This window comes from Dendropsophus ebraccatus, chromosome 13 (assembly GCF_027789765.1).
Source record: "Dendropsophus ebraccatus isolate aDenEbr1 chromosome 13, aDenEbr1.pat, whole genome shotgun sequence".
NCBI lineage: Eukaryota > Metazoa > Chordata > Amphibia > Anura > Hylidae > Dendropsophus > Dendropsophus ebraccatus.
The window spans coordinates 63,727,761-63,751,123 of NC_091466.1; the positions used below are offsets into that span (position 1 = coordinate 63,727,761).

The 23,363-nt window shown below is 46.5% G+C and overlaps 1 protein-coding gene across 1 annotated transcript in view; it reads right to left on the reverse strand.

The window, feature by feature from the left end:
* Positions 1 to 168: 168 nt before the first annotated feature.
* NID2 (nidogen 2) overlaps positions 169 to 23,363 on the reverse strand; it is a 30,772-nt gene continuing 7,577 nt past the window's right edge. The window contains exons 3-21 of the mRNA XM_069951348.1: positions 22,211 to 22,443; positions 21,478 to 22,073; positions 20,992 to 21,141; positions 19,941 to 20,186; positions 19,589 to 19,789; positions 18,532 to 18,759; positions 17,247 to 17,393; positions 15,891 to 16,019; positions 14,868 to 15,008; positions 9,646 to 9,771; positions 8,978 to 9,214; positions 8,555 to 8,776; positions 8,306 to 8,475; positions 4,969 to 5,098; positions 2,648 to 2,819; positions 2,236 to 2,393; positions 1,916 to 2,039; positions 1,393 to 1,505; positions 169 to 746 (exon numbers count right to left, since the gene is read on the reverse strand). Coding sequence (XP_069807449.1) covers positions 736 to 746; positions 1,393 to 1,505; positions 1,916 to 2,039; positions 2,236 to 2,393; positions 2,648 to 2,819; positions 4,969 to 5,098; positions 8,306 to 8,475; positions 8,555 to 8,776; positions 8,978 to 9,214; positions 9,646 to 9,771; positions 14,868 to 15,008; positions 15,891 to 16,019; positions 17,247 to 17,393; positions 18,532 to 18,759; positions 19,589 to 19,789; positions 19,941 to 20,186; positions 20,992 to 21,141; positions 21,478 to 22,073; positions 22,211 to 22,443 — 3,534 coding nt within the window. The 3' untranslated portion in view covers positions 169 to 735. The remainder of the gene's footprint in view (positions 747 to 1,392; positions 1,506 to 1,915; positions 2,040 to 2,235; positions 2,394 to 2,647; positions 2,820 to 4,968; positions 5,099 to 8,305; positions 8,476 to 8,554; positions 8,777 to 8,977; positions 9,215 to 9,645; positions 9,772 to 14,867; positions 15,009 to 15,890; positions 16,020 to 17,246; positions 17,394 to 18,531; positions 18,760 to 19,588; positions 19,790 to 19,940; positions 20,187 to 20,991; positions 21,142 to 21,477; positions 22,074 to 22,210; positions 22,444 to 23,363) is intronic.

Consider the following 23,363-nt stretch of genomic DNA (forward strand, 5'->3'; position numbering starts at 1 on the left):
AAGCTAAATGATGGGAATTGTAGTTTTACAACTGCTGTGAGTTTGACCCCCTGGTCTATAGCGTATCCGATCTGTAACTAAGCAGAGAGCCCAGGATAGGTCTCCTATGTCCGCGCACCCCATAAAGGCCAAGGCTGATGCCGAGATGATGTCATGACCTCAACTCCATAAAGAAAAGGGTTTTATTGGAATTATCTGAAGTGTTTGATTGCACAGAGACTTGTGCGGATCACGTGAGTGGATACAGTTACTTCTATAGCTCCTTGTTTGGTATAGGTATGACACAGCCATATACAGTTAGCTATTTCACAGTAGACATCTGAAAACTAAATATTAAGGAAAGATATAAAAAACTTTTTAAAAAATCGGCACCATTAAAATCTGGAGTTAAAGTAAACGCAGAACAGTTCAGCTTCACCTGTGACCCCGAGAGCGCGGGGTGTGTGAGAATGCCTCTGTGCGCTCCCTGTGGATACACAGGTCACTGGACGCCTCTCATTCATTTTTACAAGTACAAACATTTTCTTTAAAAAATACAGTAGTAAAAATTGAGGTAAAAAAAACTTTACACTTTTTCAAATATTTTTTTTTTTTGTATGGAAATCTGTTTTTTTGTTTTTTTCTGTTTGTTGCCGTACGTCATTGAGTTGTTCCCTCCGCTTCTTGATTCTTCTTAACGGAATCGGAGCAGGAGATTCCTCAATAGCGGCTTTTTTTGGTCGCTGAATCTTGTCATCACTTCCTTCCTGCAATGTAAAAAGATTTGAGACGTTAAAGAAGTGCTCTGGCAATTTTTTATTTTTATTTTTTTTCCTGTCAGAAAGTTATACAGATGTTTTAAATATAAGTAATTTACAAATCTTCAGTCTTCCAGTACTAATCAGCTTCTGTATGTCCTTCAGGAAGTGGTGGTTTCTTTGCAGTCTGACACAGTGCTCTCTGCCATCTCTGTCCATGTCAGGAACTGTCCAGAGCAGAGATGTTGTTTTTTTTTTTATGGGGATTTGCTACTGCTCTGAACAGTTCCTGACATGGACAGTGGTGGCAGCAGAGAGTACTGTGTGTCACACTGGAAATATCAGCTGCTGTATGTTCTGCAGTGGTGTAAGTACTGGAAGACAGGAGATTTTTAAATTGAAGTAAATTACAAATCTATATAACTTTCTGATATCAGTTTATTTAAAAGAAAAAGCTGTCAGGGCATGTTGGGAATTGGAGTTCTGTAACAGCCGGAGAGTCACAGGTTAACCATCTTTTTGCTGAGACTGTGTGAGGGCTGAAACCATACCCTGACATGTTCACCAACCACATATGGATATAATTACCTTTTGTATATATAATTTGTCATTGTCAGATCTTGAATGGATATATGTATAATACATAGGAACTTACCAGAAGGACAATAAGGGTAGACTGCTGTTATTCCATACAGATGTGATCGCTGCTCCGGGAGATATTCCTCTGCTATCTGACCATTATCTTTATTTATAGATATTACGCCGTCCCTGTAAACAAATGAGGTGGTGTTATGGAGAGATCTGTAAATCCAGTACAATACAATACGCTAGACCTCAGGCACGCTGCTGTATTACAAATATATAGACACTGGGTTCAAAAGGACACCCCCCAATATCTATCATGCCCGGATAGCTAAATCTTTGGCTGTCCATGCACAATGGGAATTGTAGTTCTGGACCACTGCCAGTTTGACACCCCTGTTATTATATAATATAGGAATGTGGGGAAGGACATACATCCTGAAGGGTATGAAGCTGTCCTTATATTATATGTATAGCCACCATAAATACATCACACAGCCTGCAGATTTCCCCACTACCCCCCCCCCTCCTTTAGCACATGGGACACAGGTAATGTCTGTTAGAGTAAATGGTTGGCACCATGTCCCCCAACTCACCTTCTCCAGTCTGTGTGATAGAAGTGATTGGCGTAGCCCACAAGACTGAAGGGGTAGTTAAGGTTACTCTGTACTACTCTTCTGCCGCTTCCATTGGACAATATGCACTCCAGCTTCTTGGTTCCTATTATGAAAACAGAAGATGTGTTAGATCATGAACAGGATTACCCTTTAGGACCAGCAGAAGTCAGCTCAGACCACAGCATAAGGGTTCCCTCTCTACCAGTGCCTGAAGTCAGATCCCCCCAACCCATCATTGGCAATGAGAAGAAAGATAACCCCTCTTATGTTCCCCACCAGTAGATACGAATGATCTATACCTGCATCTGCCCAACAAATCTGCTTGGAGAATGGATCGAACGTTAGCCCGTTGGGTAACCCGATGTTGTCATTGACCAGAATCCTCCTGTTTGAGCCGTCAATATAAGAGGTTTCGATCTTAGGGGCCTCTCTATTCCAGTCTGTCCAGTAGAGGTTTCTGTAGGGGGCGACATTACACCTTAGTGGTTGTTTACATACTGCGATGCTGAAATCTCAGTGGTGGTAATAGGAATCTGTGGCGGTATTTTATACAGTGCAGAAATAAACTATCCGGGTAACAGAGGGGACACTAAAGCAGGTATTCACACCGGACCATACACTAGTTGATAATAAACAGAATTGAGGCATATATATAATCCTCTGTGTGTATTGTATGTTGTCTGAATGCTATAGGAGGTCATGGTTACTCACCCTCGCACAGCGTCTATGGCGATAGCACGTGGATTCACCAAGTTTGTGTCAAACAGCGTTTTCCTGTCATTACCATCCAGCCGTGATGTCTCTATTTTATCGGTGCTGCTGTCTGTCCAGTACATGTTCCTCCGCAAGTAATCTATGGCCAGGCCCTCGGGGCTCATCAAATCTACAAGGTAGAAAAATCTGGTGTTATAGTCAGTGCACGATACAAGGAGAAGGGGAGAAGCTGACCGTCCACATGAAGAATAGGACGAGACTCCTTCCTCCATTGCTCCCTATTTGATGGTCACATGCCCACAGCTGTTCTGTGGTATGGCACCAGGCAGGCTAGCCTTCAACCCCCATACATATCAATGACCCTGTCCCTGGTAGTCCTTCCATGGCCACTAACCACTCCATACCTGGAAAACCCCACATGCCCTGACCTCTGCATCTACATATCAATATCCAGTCATTCAGATCTTTACAGCAAGTATTAACTTAAAAAAACTGGCCAATCACCTACAACTAATATCCCTCCACGCTGACAGGCGCCATATAATCCATGTTCTCACTTCACTTGTCAGTGCTTTTAATGTTATGGCTGATCAGTGCAGATTTCTAGCAGTTCTTAGTTTACTGGTACTGCTACACATCCCCTTTGTAAACAGTTATAAGAGTTGGTCTGCCTGCAGCCACCACTAGAGGAAGCTCAAGTATTTATACAGCTCCCACCGAAATTCATACAGCCACCACTAGAGGGAGCTCTTAGCATATGTATTTATACAGCTCCCACTGAGCTACATACAGCCACCACTAGAGGGAGCCCATTATATAAGTACAGTGGTAGCTCGGTTCTCGAACGTAATTGGTTCCGGAAGGCAGTTTGAAAACCAAGCAGTGTCTTCCCATAGGAAATAATGTAAATGTGATTAATTGGTTCCAGCAGCCACCAATAATTACCTACAATCCTCATTTATTACACTGATAAGTGCTCAGTATAATCACTACAGTACAGTACAGAACAGCACTATACACATAAGAAATGGGCTGGCACATAAGAAATGTTCATCAGAACCAGCAATTATAGTACCGTAGTCACCAACTCCTCACCCATCCTTTACTGTATAGCGTCCCCCCCATCCAAGCACTGTAATGTATGGGAGATGGTGGTGCACTGCCTGTACTACTACTGCACTGTATATGCACTCCAGCAGTCTTATACAGCACTGTACTGTATGGGAAGCCTCACCACTGCTTAACTCGCCAGGTACAACCCACCATCCACGCTCGCAAAAACGTTTGAAAAATGTTCGAAAACCGAGCAAAGTTCAAATTCCAAACACTACTTCTGGGTAAATTTTCGTTCGAATACCAAGCAGTTCGAGTTCCAAAGCGTTTGAAAACCGAGGTATTACTGTATTTATACAGCTCCCACTGAGCTATATACAGGTGCCACTAGAGGGAGCTCTTAAAAGGGTTATCCAGTGCACACCGGACCTGGAGACGAGAGGAGGAAAAGTGACCATGTTATCCAGCGCTACAAAAACATGGCCACTTTTTCCCCTCTCGTCTCCAGTTTGGGTGGGGTTTTAAAACTCAGTTCCATTGAAGTTAATGGAGCTTAATTGCAAACTGCACCTGAACTGGAGACAACAGTAGGGGGACAAGTGGCCATGTTTTTGTAGCGCTAGATAACCCCTTTAATCGCAAACCACACCTGAACTGGAGACAAGAGAGGAGGAAAAGTGGCCATGTTTTTGTAGCGCTGGATAACCCCTTTAACATATGTATTTATACAGCTCCCACTGAACTACTTACAACCACCACTAGAGGGAGCTCATTATATAAGTATTTATACAGCTCCCACTAGAGGGAGCGCTTACCATATGTGTTTTTACAGCTCCCACTGAACTACTTACAACCACCACTAGAGGGAGCGCTTACCATATGTGTTTTTACAGCTCCCACTGAACTAATTACAACCACCACTAGAGGGAGCTCTTACCATATGTATTTATACAGCTCCCACCGAACTACTTACAGAGACCACTAGAGGGAGCTAATTGTATAAGTATGGATACAGCTCTTACTAATCTTACATTTGCAATGACCACTAGATGGAGCTCACTGCATTTCTGTATCCTCTAGCTGTGTGTACAGACAAGCAGGGGATTTGGAGCTCTGTATAAGGTAAAAGCTTCGGCCTCTGCACATATATTACACAATATAATCAGCTCTGATGGAAACCGCCTGGTGCTGAAAGCTGCACATCCTATAGAGCCGCTATATACTTGTATCTGTAAGTCATACGTCTGTGTTTCAGTGTAACCTACTTGTACTGATGATCACTTCAGGCTCGGCACCAGGCTCCAAACTCGCCCGGCTGATGGTGCGCCCAGCCACATCGGTCCAGTACACCTTCTTCTCCTGACAGTCATAATCGATGCCCACCACTATGGAGCCCTGCGTGACAAGGTGAGGGGTGCATTAGTGTGGATTGTACTGGCATAGACTGTGTCCGCCCAGCTATTCATCACATATACATCTACACACATTCTCACCACCTTCCTTTCGATGTTTCAGATTATTTGCACAAGTGATTTTCATCACGGCATTACAGCGTACGGAGGCGACGGGGTGGGGGAGGGGGCAGGATGACAGCCTAGGTAAATCCCCAGGGTTTCCATAAATAATAACATTGAGGTCGTTCTCCCCGAAGCAACAATGTGGAATGAATCCCACACAGCTGAGAGACAGCTGTACTCCGCCGCCCTCCGCCTTCCCGTGGGCTGAGCCGGCAGACTTGGCCGGCGCTGGCTGCAGCCTACACATGGAGGGGATCTGGTTTCTTGTGGGAATGGAGGATTTGTGCAGGAATAATAGTGGCTGTAATCATGGCTGTAGTGCAAATGTCATTTCCTGACTGCAAAACAGTTTAACCGCGTCACAGGCGATGGAAAGCGATTTACAAGAGGATCCTATGTATCGTGCGAGTGGGAAGTATAGCTAAAAACTACTACTACCCCCAGCAGGCGTCAAAACATTGAGGCGTCGTCTGCTTTTTGGGTTGGTCCTCAGTTTATGCGGATCTGAGGGGGAGCTGGGGCTCACAGCTGTTTTATTCGGCCCCTCTGGCTGCGACATGAAGACTGCAGGCAGGAAGTGGAGGCACAGGGGAGGGGGGGTATATAAGGGGGGCACAGCAGGGGGGATACATAAGGGGGGTGCGGTGTGTATGAATAGCTGGAAGAATGTTATACCCAAAGGGGTGGAGCAGAGCACCAGTAGGAAAATCTGTCATGTGTCAGTGTCGCCCCCTTGGCCATAACCTATTAGATCAGTCGGTGAATGGAAGCATTCAAGTTTACAACCCGGATAGTGAAAACTTATACAGTTAGGGAGATATTTATCAAGTATGGTGAAACTGGCTCAGTTGCCCCTAGCAACCAATCAGATTCCACCTTTTATTTTCCAAAGAGTCTGTGAGGAATGAAAGGTGGAATCTGATTGGTTGCTAGGGGCAACTGGGCCTGTTTCACTTTACACCATGTTTGATAAATCTCCCCCTTAGTGTTTGCTACAAGTGTATCCTGTCCGTACAAAGGCAGATAAAATGGAACTTTCTGAAAGTACAAACGTTTTTGAAAGTTATAGTTTCCCTTTAAAGTGAACACCGCCCCCCCAATCCCCGAAACTGCTTAATCTATGCCTGGTACTGGGGTCCATCTGTCTCCTGTGGCCAGTGTTCCAAGTAAAAAAAAATATTTATTTAGGCAGTGTCTTGCACTGTGTCAAAGGGGTGGGGCCTAGAGCATCCATGCCTTAGGCCTGCAGCACCTCTCTCTGTCCCTGGGCTAAATTTTCATGTTCTGCTGACCAATGGCATGGATGCTCTAGGCCCTGCCCCTTTGGCAGCACTTGGATAAAAAGTTTTTTAACCTGAACACCTGCCCCAGAAAACAGATGCCCGGACCAGGCATGGATTGAGAATACATAACAAACAGTACTGTGGTTTTGCAGGTGGTGTTTGACAGTGTCCCCCTAGCTAACGCTGCCCCCTGTGGTGGCTGTAGGGATGGTGGTACAGGGTGACTGATATATCAGATATATATCAGTCATGCCAAATCTGGCCCGTGGTGCTATTATTTTTGGCCCGCCAGGCAATTTAGAGTTTGAATTGCATCTGGCCCGCCATGGCTACTATATAAGAGACTATGGGGAAGGGTTGGCTACTATATATGAGACTATAGGGGAGGACTGGCTACTATATATGAGACTATGGGGAGGGCTGGCTACTATATGAGACTACTGGGGAGGACTGGCTTCTTTATATAAGACTATAGGGGAGGGCTAGCTACTATATAAGAGACTATGGGGAGGGCTGGCTACTATATAAGAGACTATGGGGAGGGCTGGCTACTATATAAGACTCTATTGGGGAGGGCTGGCTACTATATAAGAGACTATGGGGAGGGCTGGCTACTATATAAGAGTCTATTGGGGAGGGCTGGCTACTATATAAGAGACTATGGGAGGGCTGGCTACTATATATGAGACTATGGGGAGGGCTGGCTACTATATATGAGACTACAGGGGAGGGCTGGCTACTATATAAGACACTATGGGGAGGGCTGGCTACTATATATGAGTCTATGGGGAAGGGTTGGCTACTATATATGAGACTATAGGGGAGGACTGGCTACTATATATGAGACTATGGGGAGGGCTGGCTACTATATGAGACTACTGGGGAGGACTGGCTTCTTTATATAAGACTATAGGGGAGGGCTGGCTACTATATAAGAGACTATGGGGAGGGCTGGCTACTATATAAGAGTCTATTGGGGAGGGCTGGCTACTATATAAGAGACTATGGGGAGGGCTGGCTACTATATATGAGACTATGGGGAGGGCTGGCTACTATATATGAGACTATAGGGGAGGGCTGGCTACTATATAAGACACTATGGGGAGGGCTGGCTACTATATATGAGTCTATGGGGAGGGCTGGCTACTATATATGAGACTGTGGGGAGGGCTGGCTACTAAATGAGACTACAGGGGAGAGCTGGCTACTATAAAAGTCTATTGGGGAGGGCTGGCTACTATATTGAACACTTGGGGGGCTGGCTACTATATGTTACTATTAGCGGGGGCTGGCTACTATATGTTACTATTAGCAGGGGCTGGCTTCTATATGGGACAATTAAGGGGCTGGCTACTATTTGGACACTATTGGGAGGGCTGGCTAATATTTGGGGCAGTTTGGGTTGTGTTGGATACTACATGGGGCAATATTGGGGGGATTGGCTATTACATGGGTTGGGGTTCATTCATATCATAGCAATTTATCATGTCATTTTTCATAGAGCACAGCGCTGGGAGACACACCACTGACAGTGCCAGGAACACCGCACGCTGCTCTGACAATGCCAGGACCGCTGCATTCGCGCTTCAATAATTGTCAAGGTTGGCCCGCGACTTTGTCCAATTTTTTAATTTTGGCCCACTGTGTATTTGAGTTTGACACCCCTGGTATATATCAATGTTTCCCCACATGTGACGCTCCAGCTGCTACAACTCCCAACATGTCATGACAGCCAGCATGATGGGAATTGCTAGGTGTCAGGAAAGGCTGGAAGGTGTAGTGCACCAGATAGTGTTACTTACATGTAGGGAGAGCAGCGTCCTTGCTTTGTCTTTCCTAAACTTGACACCATCCAGCGGTAAGTATCCGATCTGCTGACCCTGCGCGTATAAGAGATAGGTACCCGACGTCGGGGCGACGACATCTGGGCGAGGGGTGGGCCTTGCAGTGGGTGGTGCCACGCTGGGCAGACCTGCATTAGAGAGCACAGTGATTGTATGAGCCGGAATCAATAATCTTATATACTGTAAGTCATTAGGTCTGATCCTTACAGGCCGGAGTCATCCCTGGTTGCGTCCTGGATCCCTCGACCTCACGACCATCTTTATCCACACACCAGCAATAGCCGCTGTTCCCGTGACACTGTAGCGGAGTGAAGTCACCGTAGGCGTCACACTGGGGGATGTAATGTTCTGCAGCCGGGGTTCCACCATAATGATCCAGCAGGCTCTGCTTCCATCTCTCACACATGGTCTGGGGTCTCTGGGTGGGTTCTGATTAAAAGACAGAGATAAGTCAGTGACAGCAAGGTGTTTAGCCCTGATCTAATAGTTACTCCAGTCAGAGCTCCACCTAGTGGAGGATGAAAGCAATCATAATCTGACCATCCACCTGTATGTGAAGGGGAGCAGCAGATATCAGACTTGAGCAATATAATATATCACAGTCTCAGTGTTAGTGTATATTACCCATACCTGGCACGCCACACTTAGGGGGTCCTCTGCCAGGTCCTGTTCTTGTTCCTTCAATCTCTTCTCCATTTTTGTTCACGCACCAACAATACCCCGTGCTCCCATGACACTGCACAGGGGCGTAATTCCCTTCAGAGTCGCATTCAGGAACAAAGAGACCAGGACGTGGACCTCTAGGTTGGGAAGGTGCCAGGAGGCTGCGACGTTTCTCCAGACAGGATACAGGAGGAGGTTTGTAATCTGTATATGGAGATAGCGGAAATTAGTATATGGGGGGTAGGTCTACTCTTCTTCCTCCTCAATCCTTGCTCCCTCCAAGACTGCACCGATAAGGAAGGACGGCAATAACACAGATAGGGACAACAATTAATATTTGACTTGTGGGTGAAATTTATGGAAAAGTTGTGGTGAGGATCCCCATATGGGTATTTTCCCCCTGTATTCCATGCTATAAGAAACAGATATACTACAGATAGGTCAGCGCTCTCATCACTTTCTTCATGTTAGTTAAGGCTCTCTGCCAAGTTCAACATTTGAAAACACAATGACCCCAAAACCGCCCACAAACCATGACTGACATAGAATAACAGGCCGTCCGCCCCCACACGTTACACATCTCATGTTTCCCTGATAGCCGTATACACACGAAGGACGAGCGGCTGTTTCCGTACCTGGGGCCTGAGTGCACTGGAAGCCGTCGCCCCTGTAGCCGTGATTGCACTGACAGGAGAAGGTCCCGGGGAGGTTGGTGCACGTGGCATCTGGGTGACACCTGAGCTCCGCACACTCATCCACATCTGTAATGAGACACATAACAGGATTCACATCTCTAGCACCTACAGATGTGGCCGCAACGTGACCCCCCCCCCCCCCCCCCGCATGAGAGGAGAGCAACGGGGGCAGGCCGTGGGAAACACTACAGGGGTGATGATGACACGATCCAGACCCCCGCAATGTGGAAGTAATCAGCGCTGAGGTTATCCAGGGGAATAAGACTAGATCCATGTATCGTATGGAAGACCCCACCATCAGGACGGGTTATCCAGGGGAATAAGACTAGATCCATGTATCGTATGGAAGACCCCACCATCAGGACGGGTTATCCAGGGGAATAAGACTAGATCCATGTATGGTATGGCAGACCCCACCATCAGGACGGGTTATCCAGGGGGATAAGACTAGATCCATGTATGGTATGGCAGACCCCACCATCAGGACGGGTTATCCAGGGGAATAAGACTAGATCCATGTATCGTATGGCAGACCCCACCATCAGGACGGGTTATCCAGGGGGATAAGACTAGATCCATGTATGGTATGGCAGACCCCACCATCAGGATGGGTTATCCAGGGGAATAAGACTAGATCCATGTATTGTATGGCAGACCCCACCATCAGGACGGGTTATCCAGGGGGGATGAGACTAGATCCATGTATGGTATGGCAGACCCCACCATCAGGACGGGTTATCCAGGGGGATAAGACTAGATCTATGTATGGTATGGCAGACCCCACCATCAGGACGGGTTATCCAGGGGGATAAGATAAGATCTATGTATCCCCCACTAACTATAAAGTTATGGTATAGCCCAGGGATGGGGAACCTTTGGCCCTCCAGCTGTTGCAAAACAACAATTCCCATCATACCTGGACAGACGTCACTTTGTTATATGGAAATACCACTTTAAGCCCACCTCTAAACTTAGGACATGGTGTCCATTCACATGTACACAAGTCAGTTTTCTTAGCTTTATGACTATTCCCTATTACACTGTATTTCCCAGAACCCAATGCCTCATTATACCTTGTGGTTAATGTAGTTTATAATCTCCAGGTGCTCTCGGCTCCTAATAACCCTCCCCGCCCCCCCCCCCCCCCACCGTGCAGCTACTATCATCAATGAGACCACTTCTAATACAGAACAAAGGCCGCACCAAATTGCCCCCTAAATGACTGCACTGTCTCTTTAAAGGCTCGCACACATTTGCAGAGTTTCTTTGAAGAGTTTTACAACGTACAATTAGTAAGTCACAGCCGGAGATTAAAGGAAACCTCCAGCACAGGGTCTGGCTTTGTCTCAGCTCTGTACATCACACAGGCCCTCTGGAGCTGGGTCATAGAGAGTGCTCCCCTGCTCTGGCATCTGAGGACAATCAGCACAGCTGTAACATACGGCTGCCCGTCACCACCTGTACACATCCCAGACCCGTTCACTTAAATTTAAAGGAATTTTCTACTTAAAAGCAAATCTGTCCATATTGGAGTTAATTACATGTTAGAGCAGCAGCCAACATTTAGTGTCTCTGCTTCATTTCCTTCCAGAATTATTGGTGTTTTTTGGTATTTAAGTGGCAGCCATTTTGCAAAAGAGACCTTTAAATTAGAGTGGCGGCCATATTGGTTGCCACCTTTTAAAATAGCAAAAAACTGATAAATAGCACAACGTTAACAGATTCCATCATCAAAAGTGACAATTTACAAAGGAGTACAACCAAATATAGAGGCACTTCCTGTTTTATTGATGCCAAAATGGACGCCACCGCGTCAAAACCGAAACAAGACAATATCTCTGTGAGTAAATGAAATACATTTACCAAACTTTGGCTGCCACTCTAACGTCTGATGTACTAGTATATGGTTAGTTTTAAAATTTAGGTTGAAGTTCCCTTTAAGTATATGCAGTATCGGTTGTGAACAGGTCAGATCCAGCCACACTGATGACCAATGAGTTATCTGATTGTTAATGGTAATCATTCTAGTTTATAATTTTTACTTCTTAGCAATATAACCGTTGGGGACAGCTATTGCTCTCTTTTTTCAGGTATTTGGGGATTACTTGATTATTTATGTATCCTTAAAGGTTTTTTACAAGATTAGAAAAAATAAGCTGCATTTTTTTTTCAGAAACAGCGCCACTCTTGTCCTTAGGTTGCGTGTGGTTTTGCTGCTCAGGTCCATAAAGGTGAATGGAGTCAAGTTGCAATACCACACACAACCCGAGGACAGGGGTGGCGCTGCTTTTGGAAGAAGGCGGGTGTGTTTTTCTAGTTCTCGATCTGCTAGAAAATAGGATGTCATTTTTCCCAAGAAACAGCGCCAATCCTGTCCACAGGCCATGCGTGGTAGTGAAACTTTTCTTTGCAAAATATTAGAAGAAATTTACAAGTCAAACAGTCTGTGGCTACAACTACCAGAAAGCTGGGGAGCCACAGGTTGGGGAACACTACCATATGGTGTTCAGAATGTCTTCTAGGATGTCAGGGCATGCTGGGTATTCTAGTGTTACAACAGATGGAGATCCTTAGGTTGGAGACTACAACCTTAAGCCGCACAGTAATAGCGCTCAGCGGCTCGGGCCCTGGCTGTGACTCACAAACCTCTCATTGCTTTTCATTGTAATTGTTTTGTTTTTTTTTCTCCTTTAAAGCCTCGGGGCGACCACTTTAAGGTCGGACGCCCTCATTAACACACAGGAAGCGGAGGACAATGGCCGCTGTGTTGCCGGTTTCTTTGAAATGAACACCTTGCTGCTTGGAGGGATAACAGTCTTTAAGATGTTCTTCCTAAGGGTACTATTACACCAACAGATCTGACGAAAGATTATCTGCCAAAGATTTGAAGCCAAACCCCGGAGTGGATTTGAAAAGAGGAGAAATCTCAGTCTTTCCTTTATGACCTGTTCTCTGTTTATAGTCTGTTCCTGGGTTTGGCCTCAAATCTTTGGCAGATAATCTTTTGTCAGATCTGTTGGTGTAATAGTACCCTTAGGGTATGTTCACACTTACCGGATCCGCAGCAGATTTCATTTAAATAACTGAACACAGCATCAAATCTGCACCATCAAATCTGCTGCGGATCCTGTAGGTGTGAACGCACCCTTAAAGGGTCCTTTATTAGCACAACCAGATACATGAGCAGTGTGTTACTTAGGACTTGCTTTAAGATGATGGGTGATTGTGCTGCTGGGCGGCTCATACACAGTAGGTGAATTACAGCAGAAATGGCAGATTAATGTATATTGGGCTCCTGATGTTCTCCCAATGGCAGATGTTAGGAGAGAGAAGGATCGGGAAGCAAAAGTTTAACATGATGTTTAAGGACCCTATTTCACGATTAACGGCCAAATCAGGCCAATATTGCTCTGTTTAATAAAGACAACGATGAGCCGAAGAACCAATAATTTAAATGTCATTGGCCACCAACCGCGCATCACTACATGGTATAGGTAGCACGGTCATTGGCTGAATATTGTAGTATAAAATAATAAAGCTATCTGTGGGATTCCCCGGTCACTGCAGCTGCAGCTCTCACTTCTGGTCCCATCTTTGAAGTGACAGGCCGCTCGGCCAATCACTGGCCGAGACAGGACAGCACCATGACCAGTGATTGGCTGAGTGGCCTGTTACTTCACAGACAGGAGCAGAAGTGAGAGCTGCAGCTGTGGAGACTTGGGAATCCCACAGACAAGGCCAAATTGAGCCGTCGTGTAATAGGATCTGTGAACCTTGGCCCTTACTGTGGCTGTCCCTGATGACAGGGGCTGACACTGATGACAGACACATTCTCTGGCTGGCATTGATGACTGGCGCACTCTTGGGCTGGCACTACTAATGGGGGTGCTGTGTCTGGCAGTGATGACAGGCACACTCTCCGGCTGGCCCTAATGACAGAGGCACTGGCTGGCTGGCACTGATGACATGCGCACAGTTTGGCTGGCACTGATGACAGGCGCGTTCTCTGGCTGGCATTGATTACTGGCGCACTCTTGGGCTGGCACCATCAATGGGAGTGCTGTGTCTGACACTGAGGACAGGCATACTCTCTGGCAGACATTGATGACAGGCACACTCTCTGGATGGCACTGACGACAGGTGAACTCTCTGACTGACACTCATGACAGGCGCACTCTCTGGCTGACACTGATGACAGGCACAATCTCTGGCTGACACTGATGACTGGCGCACTCTTTGGCTGACACTGATGACAGGCGCACTCTCTGGCTGACACTGATGACAGGCACAATCTCTGGCTGACACTGATGACTGGCGCACTCTCTGGCTGACACTGATGACAGGCGCACTCCCTGGCTGACACTGATGACAGGCACAATCTCTGGCTGATCCTGATGACAGGCACACTCTCTGGATGGCACTGACGTCAGGCGCACTCACTGGCTGACCCTGATGACAGGCGCACTCTCTGGCTGACACTGATGAAAGGGGGGCAGACCACTGACCAGTTTTCATGCCATATCTATATTCTCCCTAAATTCTCACTATTTGGCTGCTCTGGTTCATCCCCCTGATGTTCTGGACTCTGGAGTTTGCACAATAAAGTCACCAGAACAACAAGTCCCAGCAGGTTAATTATTACTAAATAACAAGATAAAAAGGATTAATTATTGCCTGTCCAGCGGCTGATACCATAGAGCAATAGTGTGAGCAAACAATAAGGCCATGCTGTCTGTCCGGACAATGAGAACAGATCACAGAGTCCAGTCTGATGCAGGTGATGCTGATCACATTTTACCTCCTGGCTCTATTATAACTACTGAGTCACCGCCAAAATCCTCATGTTGGAGATAAAGGCGGTTTATGAGTATGAGGTCAGGGTGTAGATGGCGGTGTGACATGTAACATGTATGTGAGGGCTCCACACGTCTAGACAATGCTATAAGCAGCCAGGAATGCTCCGCAGTAATGGCGGACAGGTACATGGTGGACAGGACTGACCATCTATAGGTGCGAGGTCATAGCGTGACCATGAGAGGACGTAGTGTTTTAATAATGGGACAAACCCCCCACCAATACCTGACATAACAACGAGGATCGGGCCACGACACAATGTTAACACCAATACAACTATATTCAGTGTAAATCTGACATATTCTTACCGATACACGTCTGTCCGCTTCTTGAATATCCTGGGAAACATTCACATGTAAAGACGCCATCACCGCGTGGAAGACACTGAGACGTTGTTGTGTCACAACTGTGTGTGCCATCCTCACAGGGGTTACCGAATGAACTCCCCACTAAAATGGAGACAGAGATGTGAGGATGTTATCATATACATGTATTACTGATCCTGTACTGATCCTGAGTTACATCCTGTATTATACTCCAGAGCTGCACTCACTATTCTGCTGGTGGAGTCACTGTGTACATACATTATATTACTTATCCTGTACTGATCCTGAGTTACATCCTGTATTATACTCCAGAGCTGCACTCACTATTCTGCTGGTGGAGTCACTGTGTACATACATTACATTACATTACTTATCCTGTACTGATCCTGAGTTACATCCTGTATTATACTCCAGAGCTGCACTCACTATTCTGCTGGTGGGGTCACTGTGTACATACATTACATTCCTGATCCTGTACTGATCCTGAGTTACATCCTATATTATACTCCAGAGCTGCACTCACTATTCTGCTGGTGGGGTCACTGTATATAAATGACATCACTTATCCTCCATTACACACGTGTATATAATGTGTAGTATTATGGGATGTTGTGGGTGGAGTCTAAAGTGCAGGAATGTCTCTGCTCCTGATCACACATCGCAATATTTGTTCAGTACCAGACACCATTACAATAGCCGTGTACACAATGTTACTTAAAGAGATTAAATTCTGTGACAGAGAGAGGAGGATGGAATATAAAATGAGAACCAGCCAGGATGGTATATTATAGAATTCTGCCATAAACACTAGGGGACGCTGAGTGCATACTGTACTTACAGTGATGGTGGTCAGTATGGCGTAGAGTGGTGCACTCCAATCTGACTTTCTAGCTGTTGCAAAACCACAACTCTCTTTATGCCCTGACATCCGAGAGCCACAGGTTGGGAACCCTGGTAGGTATCACTGATCGCTCTAGAACATTGTATTGTGTCCATGATACTTACACACACAGTTCTGTCCTTCCGGAGAGAACACGTATCCCGGGTGGCACTCGCACTTGTAGCTGCCGGGCAGGTTCAGACATTGGGAGTTGCGGCCACAGTTGGCGAGTCCGGCCTCACATTCGTCAACATCTATTGGGGAAGAGAAAGGGGAGGTCACGCCACGCCATTGTCATCATCAATGAGAGTTCTAGAGCATCGATGCCTGAGGTACCTAGAACGATTACATATGGTAGTGCTTGGGGTACAGGACATAAGGCTAATACCAAGGTTTCTTTTTGAACCCAGGATAATTCCTTTAATCTTTCACCGTCACTGCGGCCATCATTTATTGTGGAATCACGTTTTTAATGTTTCATGGTCACTATGGCCATCACTTATGGGGGAATCATGGTCTCCTGCACTGTTGTGAGGTACTCTGGTAGCCATCCCTGTTATACATGGCATGTCATAATCAATCCGGGGGCACCGCAGCCATCGCATTTATCGGGGACACTGTTCCTATTGTTGTTATGGGGATTGCTGTGGACTTCGCTGTAATGGACATGTTGTGGTGGTGCAGGGATGTTGTGTGGGGGCTGTGAGCCTTGGCAGACATCTTGTGGTGGTCCAGGTTGTTGTATAGGGGCTGTGAGTATGGGACAGACATCTTGTGGTGGTCCAGGGTGTTGTGTGGGGCTGTGAGCACAGGGCTGACATCTTGTGGTGGGTGGGGGCTATTGTGTGGGGACAGTGAGTCTTGGAACAAAACTTGTGTTGGTCCAGGGTGTTGTGTAGAGACTGTGAGCACAGGGTAGACATCTTGTGGTGGTCCAGGGTGTTGTGTAGGGGCTGTGAGCACAGGGTAGACATCTTGTGGTGGTCCAGGGTGTTCTATAGAGACTATGAGCACAGGGTAGACATCTTGTGGAGGTCCAGGGTGTTGTGTGGGGTCTCTCAGCACGGGGCTGACATCTTGTGGTGATCCATGGTGATTTGTAGGGGTTGTGAGCATGGGGCAGACAACTTGTGGGGGATGTTGTTTGGGGCCTGTAAGCACAGGACAGACAGCTTTTGGTGGGCGAGGTATGTTGTGTGGGGGCTGTAAGCCTTGGTAGACATCTTGTGGTGGTCCAGAGATATGTAGGGGCTGTAAGCACGGGGCAGACATCTTGTGGTGGTCCAGGTTGTTGTGTAGGGGCTTTGAGTATGGGGATGACACCTTGTGGTGGTCCAGGGTCATGTGTGTAGGCTGTGAGCTTGGGGCAAACATCTAGTGGTGGTCCTGGGACATTGTGTGGGGGCTGTGAGCACGGGGCAGACATTGTGTGGTGTTTCGGGGACTATGTGTGGGGGCACAGGAGGAGTTTGGTGTCTTACCAGTACAATCTCTGCCATCTCCCTGGTATCCAGAGGCGCAGGTACAGGTGTAGTTCAATCCAGATGTAGGCTGGCACTGGGCACGCGTGTCACATACATGTGTCCCGTCATAGCAGGGGCTGGTCTGTGTCGGCTCCTGAGAAGAATCTGTTGGTAGAATAGGAAACAGTTATCTAGAACTTTCCACCTGTTTCATCCGTCCATTCCTGACAGAGCTGGAATCCAGGCTATAACTGTAACAAATACTCAGGTGTGAGTAGTATTAAACTATGGCACAACTGCCCACTTCTGTGACCTCCGAGTGCACCTGCCTGTAACTTTGCTGCAAGCCACGACATCCCATTCATTTCAGTGGGAGACAGGTAGCAGACTGACTGTCACTTACTACTCCGGCCCCTACATGGCGGCAGCAGACTGACTGTCACTAACTACTCCGGCCCCTACATGGCGACAGCAGACTGACTGTCACTAACTACTCCAGCCCCTACATGGCCGCAGCAGAATGACTGTTACTAACTACTCCAGCCCCTACATGGCGGCAGCAGACTGACTGTCACTAACTACTCCAGCCCCTACATGGCGGCAGCAGACTGACTGTCACTTACTGCCCTGGTCTTTACATGGCGGCAGCACACTGACTATCACTTACTACCCTGGCCCCTGCATGGCGGCAGCAGACTGACTGTCACTTACTGCCCTGGTCTCTACATGGCGGCAGCACACTGACTGTCACTACCCTGGCCCCTACATGGCGGCAGCAGACTGATTGTCACCACGCGCCCCGGACTTCCTCCAGTCATTGTTCTGCTGACATTCTCGGAGGGATCTTTATCTGGCTGCTTAATGGCGGCCGCCACTCTTCAGGAGACTTCATTGAGCACATTAGGTTACTTGACTTCCTGACCCGAAAGCTGCCACCAAATTACTCAGGCGGCAGAGGACAGAAAAGGAGCTTTGTTATAGGAAAGAGAAGCCGATGAGACCCCTCCCTGCCCACCCCGGCGTACAAGGAGGCTGCTGAAAGACTGAGGGAGAGGAGACAACAAACCACAATGTAAACCAGAGGAAAGCCCCCGGAGAACAAGTAGAGGTCGGGGGGAAAACAAAGGGGGTACTAAATAAAGTCTCATGATAGTGAAGGGTTCCATGACTCCATATTGTGCAGCATTTTTCAGCACCGTGAGCAGTTTCCAAGCACCTTAGCCTGATGCATCCTATTAAGTACAGTGGGGAGACTGTCCCCTCAGTAAGTGCTGCCTCGCCCCGTATACAGATATACACTTACCATGAACAGAGCCAATGTGGCTGGTGATGGCAAATCGGAGAACCTTCTCGTCCTTGTTGTAAAGAGCGAACATGCGATCCACGGCGAGCTTCTGGGCGGTGGGGGGCGACCGCTGTGAGTGGCTGCAGTCCTGAAAGGTAACGTTCTGCTTCAGCCGGTACGACAGTCTTTGGACTTCATTATTAGCCGATGTTATTGTGTATTCTCGGAGAGCCGAGGAGGTCACAACTGAGAGGTGAAGACAAAAGCGTCATACACTGTATATCGTACACTGCCCTTATACTCTGCAAATCGTACACCCCCCTCATACACTATGTATCGTGCACCACCAACATACACTATATTGTACAACGCCCTCATACTCTGTATATCATACACCACCTTTATGCTCTGTATATCATACACCGCTCCCTCATAGGCTCTCTTCACACAATGTAAGTTCCGTACTAATCACTGCCGTTGTTGCAACAGCCGTGATTAGCGCGGAACTTACGTTGTGCTGAAGGCTGAGGGAATCCTGGCTGGAGCGGCACGGCGAGAAACTGACATATCATTTTTCTGCGGCCGCTATTCAATGAATAGCAGCCGCAGAAAACCCTATCAGTTCAAACAATGGAACGTGCGCCTCTGGCCGCACGCTCCATTGTGTTCAGCAGGGATTTTGGATGCGGGCACACACGCACTGCAGTACCGCCCAGGATGATATTTTCTAAAACCGGGCGTTCTGTGACCCGGCCAGAACGGCCTGTCTCATACAACGACTGAACATAGCCATACTCTGTATATTATACACGGCCCTCATACACTGGACTTATAATTTGTATATCATTCACCACCAACATACACTGTATATAGTACACGGTCGGCATACTCTGTATATTGCACACCGCCCTCATACTCTGTAATTTATACAGCACCCTAATACACTGTATAAAATACACCACCATCATACACTGTATATCGTATACCGCTGTCATACTCTGTATATCATACACCACCCTCATACGCTGTATATAATATACTGCCCTCATACGTTGTAGATTCTGCCGTAGATTACCTGAACCAGAGTACTGGTAGATTTCATAGTAAGGGTTAATCTGGACAGTCGAGGTCTCTGGGATGAATGGGATTCTCCCTTTAATGGTGGTTCTTAGATGGATGTAGTTATCTGAATCAAAACCATCTGCAACTTGTGTGATGTGAACGACTTCATCCCCCGGGGAAAACACTGCTTCAATGTTGTGAACAAACTTCGCTCCTGTATATAAAAGGAAGAATAAAGCAGAATCAGAGCTGCACTCCTCTCCAAGTACTATAAGTGTAGGACACTGTACAGAAATATTAGAACAGTACTCCTCTCCGAGTACTATAGAGTAGGACCTCTACAGGAATATGAGCCGTGTACTCACCGGTTATACTGAACCCATTCTGATGTCCAGGTTTCTCCAGTGCAAAAAGCCAACCAAACAGTCCTCCAATGGCTGTTAATGGAGTCAGCGACCAGGACGCAGGTTCTGGGACCTGACTTATGGCAGTGTATGCTCTTCCGTCATTCACCACTATATAAGCATGGAGGTCAATGCCATCGAAGTTGACAGGCGTTTGTCCCACAAGCAGATTCCCGCTTACTTTACCATTGACTCTGTGTGGTGCACCTGCAAAAACGAACAAGGTTACAACTGAACTACTGCTTTAAAAAGCTAAGTGGAGGGCACAGGGGGCGATTACACTGCGGCACTGTGGTCACTGCTATGAATAAAAGGTACAGCTGTGCTGAGCATTATGGTAGGTGACATATGAAAGGGAAGCCTTGATTTACCTTTCAAGAACAGTGAGATCATCATCAGCATGAAGACAGACTCACAGACTACATGTACACAGCCTAGAAATGACAAATACTAAGCCCTGCACCCACTTCCTGTGTTTTGTCTTGCTGTGAATTTAACTAGAGACAGAATTCCCCTAACAACAGGTAGTGGACAGCAGATTGCACAGAACAGACACATATAATGGCAAAGACTTTACAGCTGTTTTTCTGGGGTAAGGAGTTATTTTTAAATATATTTGAAATGACAGTGATCTTTAAAGGCCAAATTCATCACTTTTGGCAGGACTGGCTGACCATCATGTGTATGGTGTCCACTTACTCTCCAACAAATGATGCTGGGGAAGAGAAGGATTGGGCATGCTGAATTTCAATTGTCTGATCGTTTTATTCTAGAGGTGATAAGCTGCTGTTGAAGGAGGCCATCAGTGTCCCCCCCCCCTCTTTCAGAATGCGTGTATGCGTTCAGTTGTATAGAGGGTTCAGTCAAGATGTTCTATGGTTGTATTTACTATACAAATCTCTGTTTCGATACTAATGAGCAGGACTACAAGAAACATTATAAGACTTGCCGGCCACCAGATCCATGAGCATACATTATATTGGAGATCTTATACACCGAGACAGGTCATTACCTTTGGGTAAGCAGTGCACTCCGTTGCCATAATAGTTATCATGGCAGTGACAGCAGAATCCTGTAGCGTAGTCTGTGCAGAAGGCGTATTGTGAGCAGTAACCGGGCTTCCTCTCACAAGTCTCTCTACTCACCGGGTTAAATGTAAGCACTAGAGACAAGGAACAGCCAAATGTCAAATTATTTCCGACAAAATAATTGAAAAGAAGTCAGAAGTGTACATAGGTTTTGTCATTGTATGGACTTATTGCCTACTGTATGTCATCACCTGTAGGCAAGATGACCACCTCTACATTCTAGACAGTCACCCATAATGGCTCCATGGGCATGAACAAGCTATAGTATTAAAGTCACCAATTTTTAAGACTGTCTTGGCACACATTCTCTATATTGTACATTCTGGTGAGCAGCAAATCAAAAAGAAAAGACCTCGCTTCTAGCTGGATGAGGAACCAACACATAGTATAAAGCAGAAGATGACTTTTACCATCTGTGTCGAATCCTCCCTCCTCATCATATCCATAGATATGACCTCCCCTGTAAACAACATCAGAATTTTCACGATCGACTGGTGGACTAGGTGTAACCTCAGCAATGTCCTCGGTGGCTGTCTCTGGTTCACTGCCAAGATTTCTATAAACTGAAGGATAGATGTGAGGTTCATCCACTGGGTTATTTCTACCATGGGGCGTCCAGCTGGGCTCTTCCGGAGATGGTGGTAAAGGGTTGTTGGACGGATCGTAGGGTAAAGACTCTTGTTCAACCTCTTCACCGTTAACAAGTGTGGTGGGATCATTGAAGTCTAGGAATCCACCATTCACATTTGTGCTATCTGTCGTAGGCGGCTCCGTGGTCTGGCCAGGAGAGTAATCCCCATCAACATCATCGTCATAATTCTCATCATAGTTGTTGTCCACGTTGTCTTGTTCTTGATTTTCAGGAAAGTCATTGTGGGAGTTAATCAGTGGAATTAACCTTTCTTGGGTGTGGATGGTCACCACTTTAGCTGGTACCACATTGTCTAATTCTGAAATGCTACCAATGTGGAAGACCCAAACTCCCGGGACACCAACGTTACTCATTCTAAAAGAAGGAAAAAATTTGAATTTAGATGAAGAAAATGAAGGTCAACGTATTCTGCAAGCAATCAACAGCCCGGCACCAACAAGACTAGATTCAGTGGTTTCTTGTAGGCCACATTTACAATATGTCACACTTACTGATATAGGTTCTTCACAGATTGTTCACTGTTGGTGACACTATAGAAAGGAGCTTCTCTTTTCATGATTTCAGACTCTCCTCTGCTAAATCCCACTCTGGCTGGAAGCTCAAGTTGGACATTGTAGGACTCCTTAGGCCTGGTCCCAAAAAACTGCAGTCCATGTTCTGGGTATAGGAATATGGCATAGGTGTCAGACTCATCGTATGCCAGCACTGCCTGGAATGTGTTAACCTGTAGGGATAAAAGAGGTTTTAGTCAGAAAATTCAACATATACAAGGTAACCATGGCTTTACTGGTGCCCGTCCTTGAATACATCTTTTACTTCTAGACAGTAAACTAAAAAAAGGGCAAATCCTTCTGTACCCATTATGTCTGCAGAGACCTCCAGCTGAGGTCGGAAATTAGACATTCAGCCAACCCAGAACCTCCTCCAAAAGGAAGAATCTTGTTGGGATTGTTTTCCCTTATCATCACGGAGCAGGGTACAGGACGGCTGGGTGACCTACCGGTACCTTTCGCTATTGTGGTCATGACGCCTGACAGAAAATCTTTGATAGAAGAAGTATGAGATGGTAAAAGTAGTGTGACCAAGACAACTAACGCTATAGGTTGATAGTACCCAATGTGTCACCTTCTGGTGGAGACTCCCATATTGGTCAAATCACTCTGAAACTTGAAATTGTTGTCACTCTAAAACAATCTTTTAACCTAGTGTGGATTGGGAACATTCCCGGAGGATCCAGGGGGTCTATTCACAATTTGCACCAACCTTAAAAAACATATATAGGAAAAAGTCAGTCATGACATTTAGCACTAAACAAATACCCATTGCTCCATCCCTCTAGCTGGCAGCTCCGGGGACGATGATTCTAGGCCAGGCTGTGCCAGCTGCCAAAATACTTCTTGGAAATGTTCATTTTAATCAAACAGAAGGGAGCGGGCGGCCGGGCTCCTCATTAGTGTGTAGTTCACTATTCTAAGCTGCAGAGCGGCCGGCGCTGCACAGCCCCTCAAACAATGGATCAAAGAGCGCTCGCAGGGAGAGTTCCGCTAGTAAGGACACTAGCCTGAAACACAGGGAGCTGGAAGGAGCTTAAGTGCCAAAAACTCAGTAAATAGGACGTTTCACAGAGACTGAGGCCATAACTAC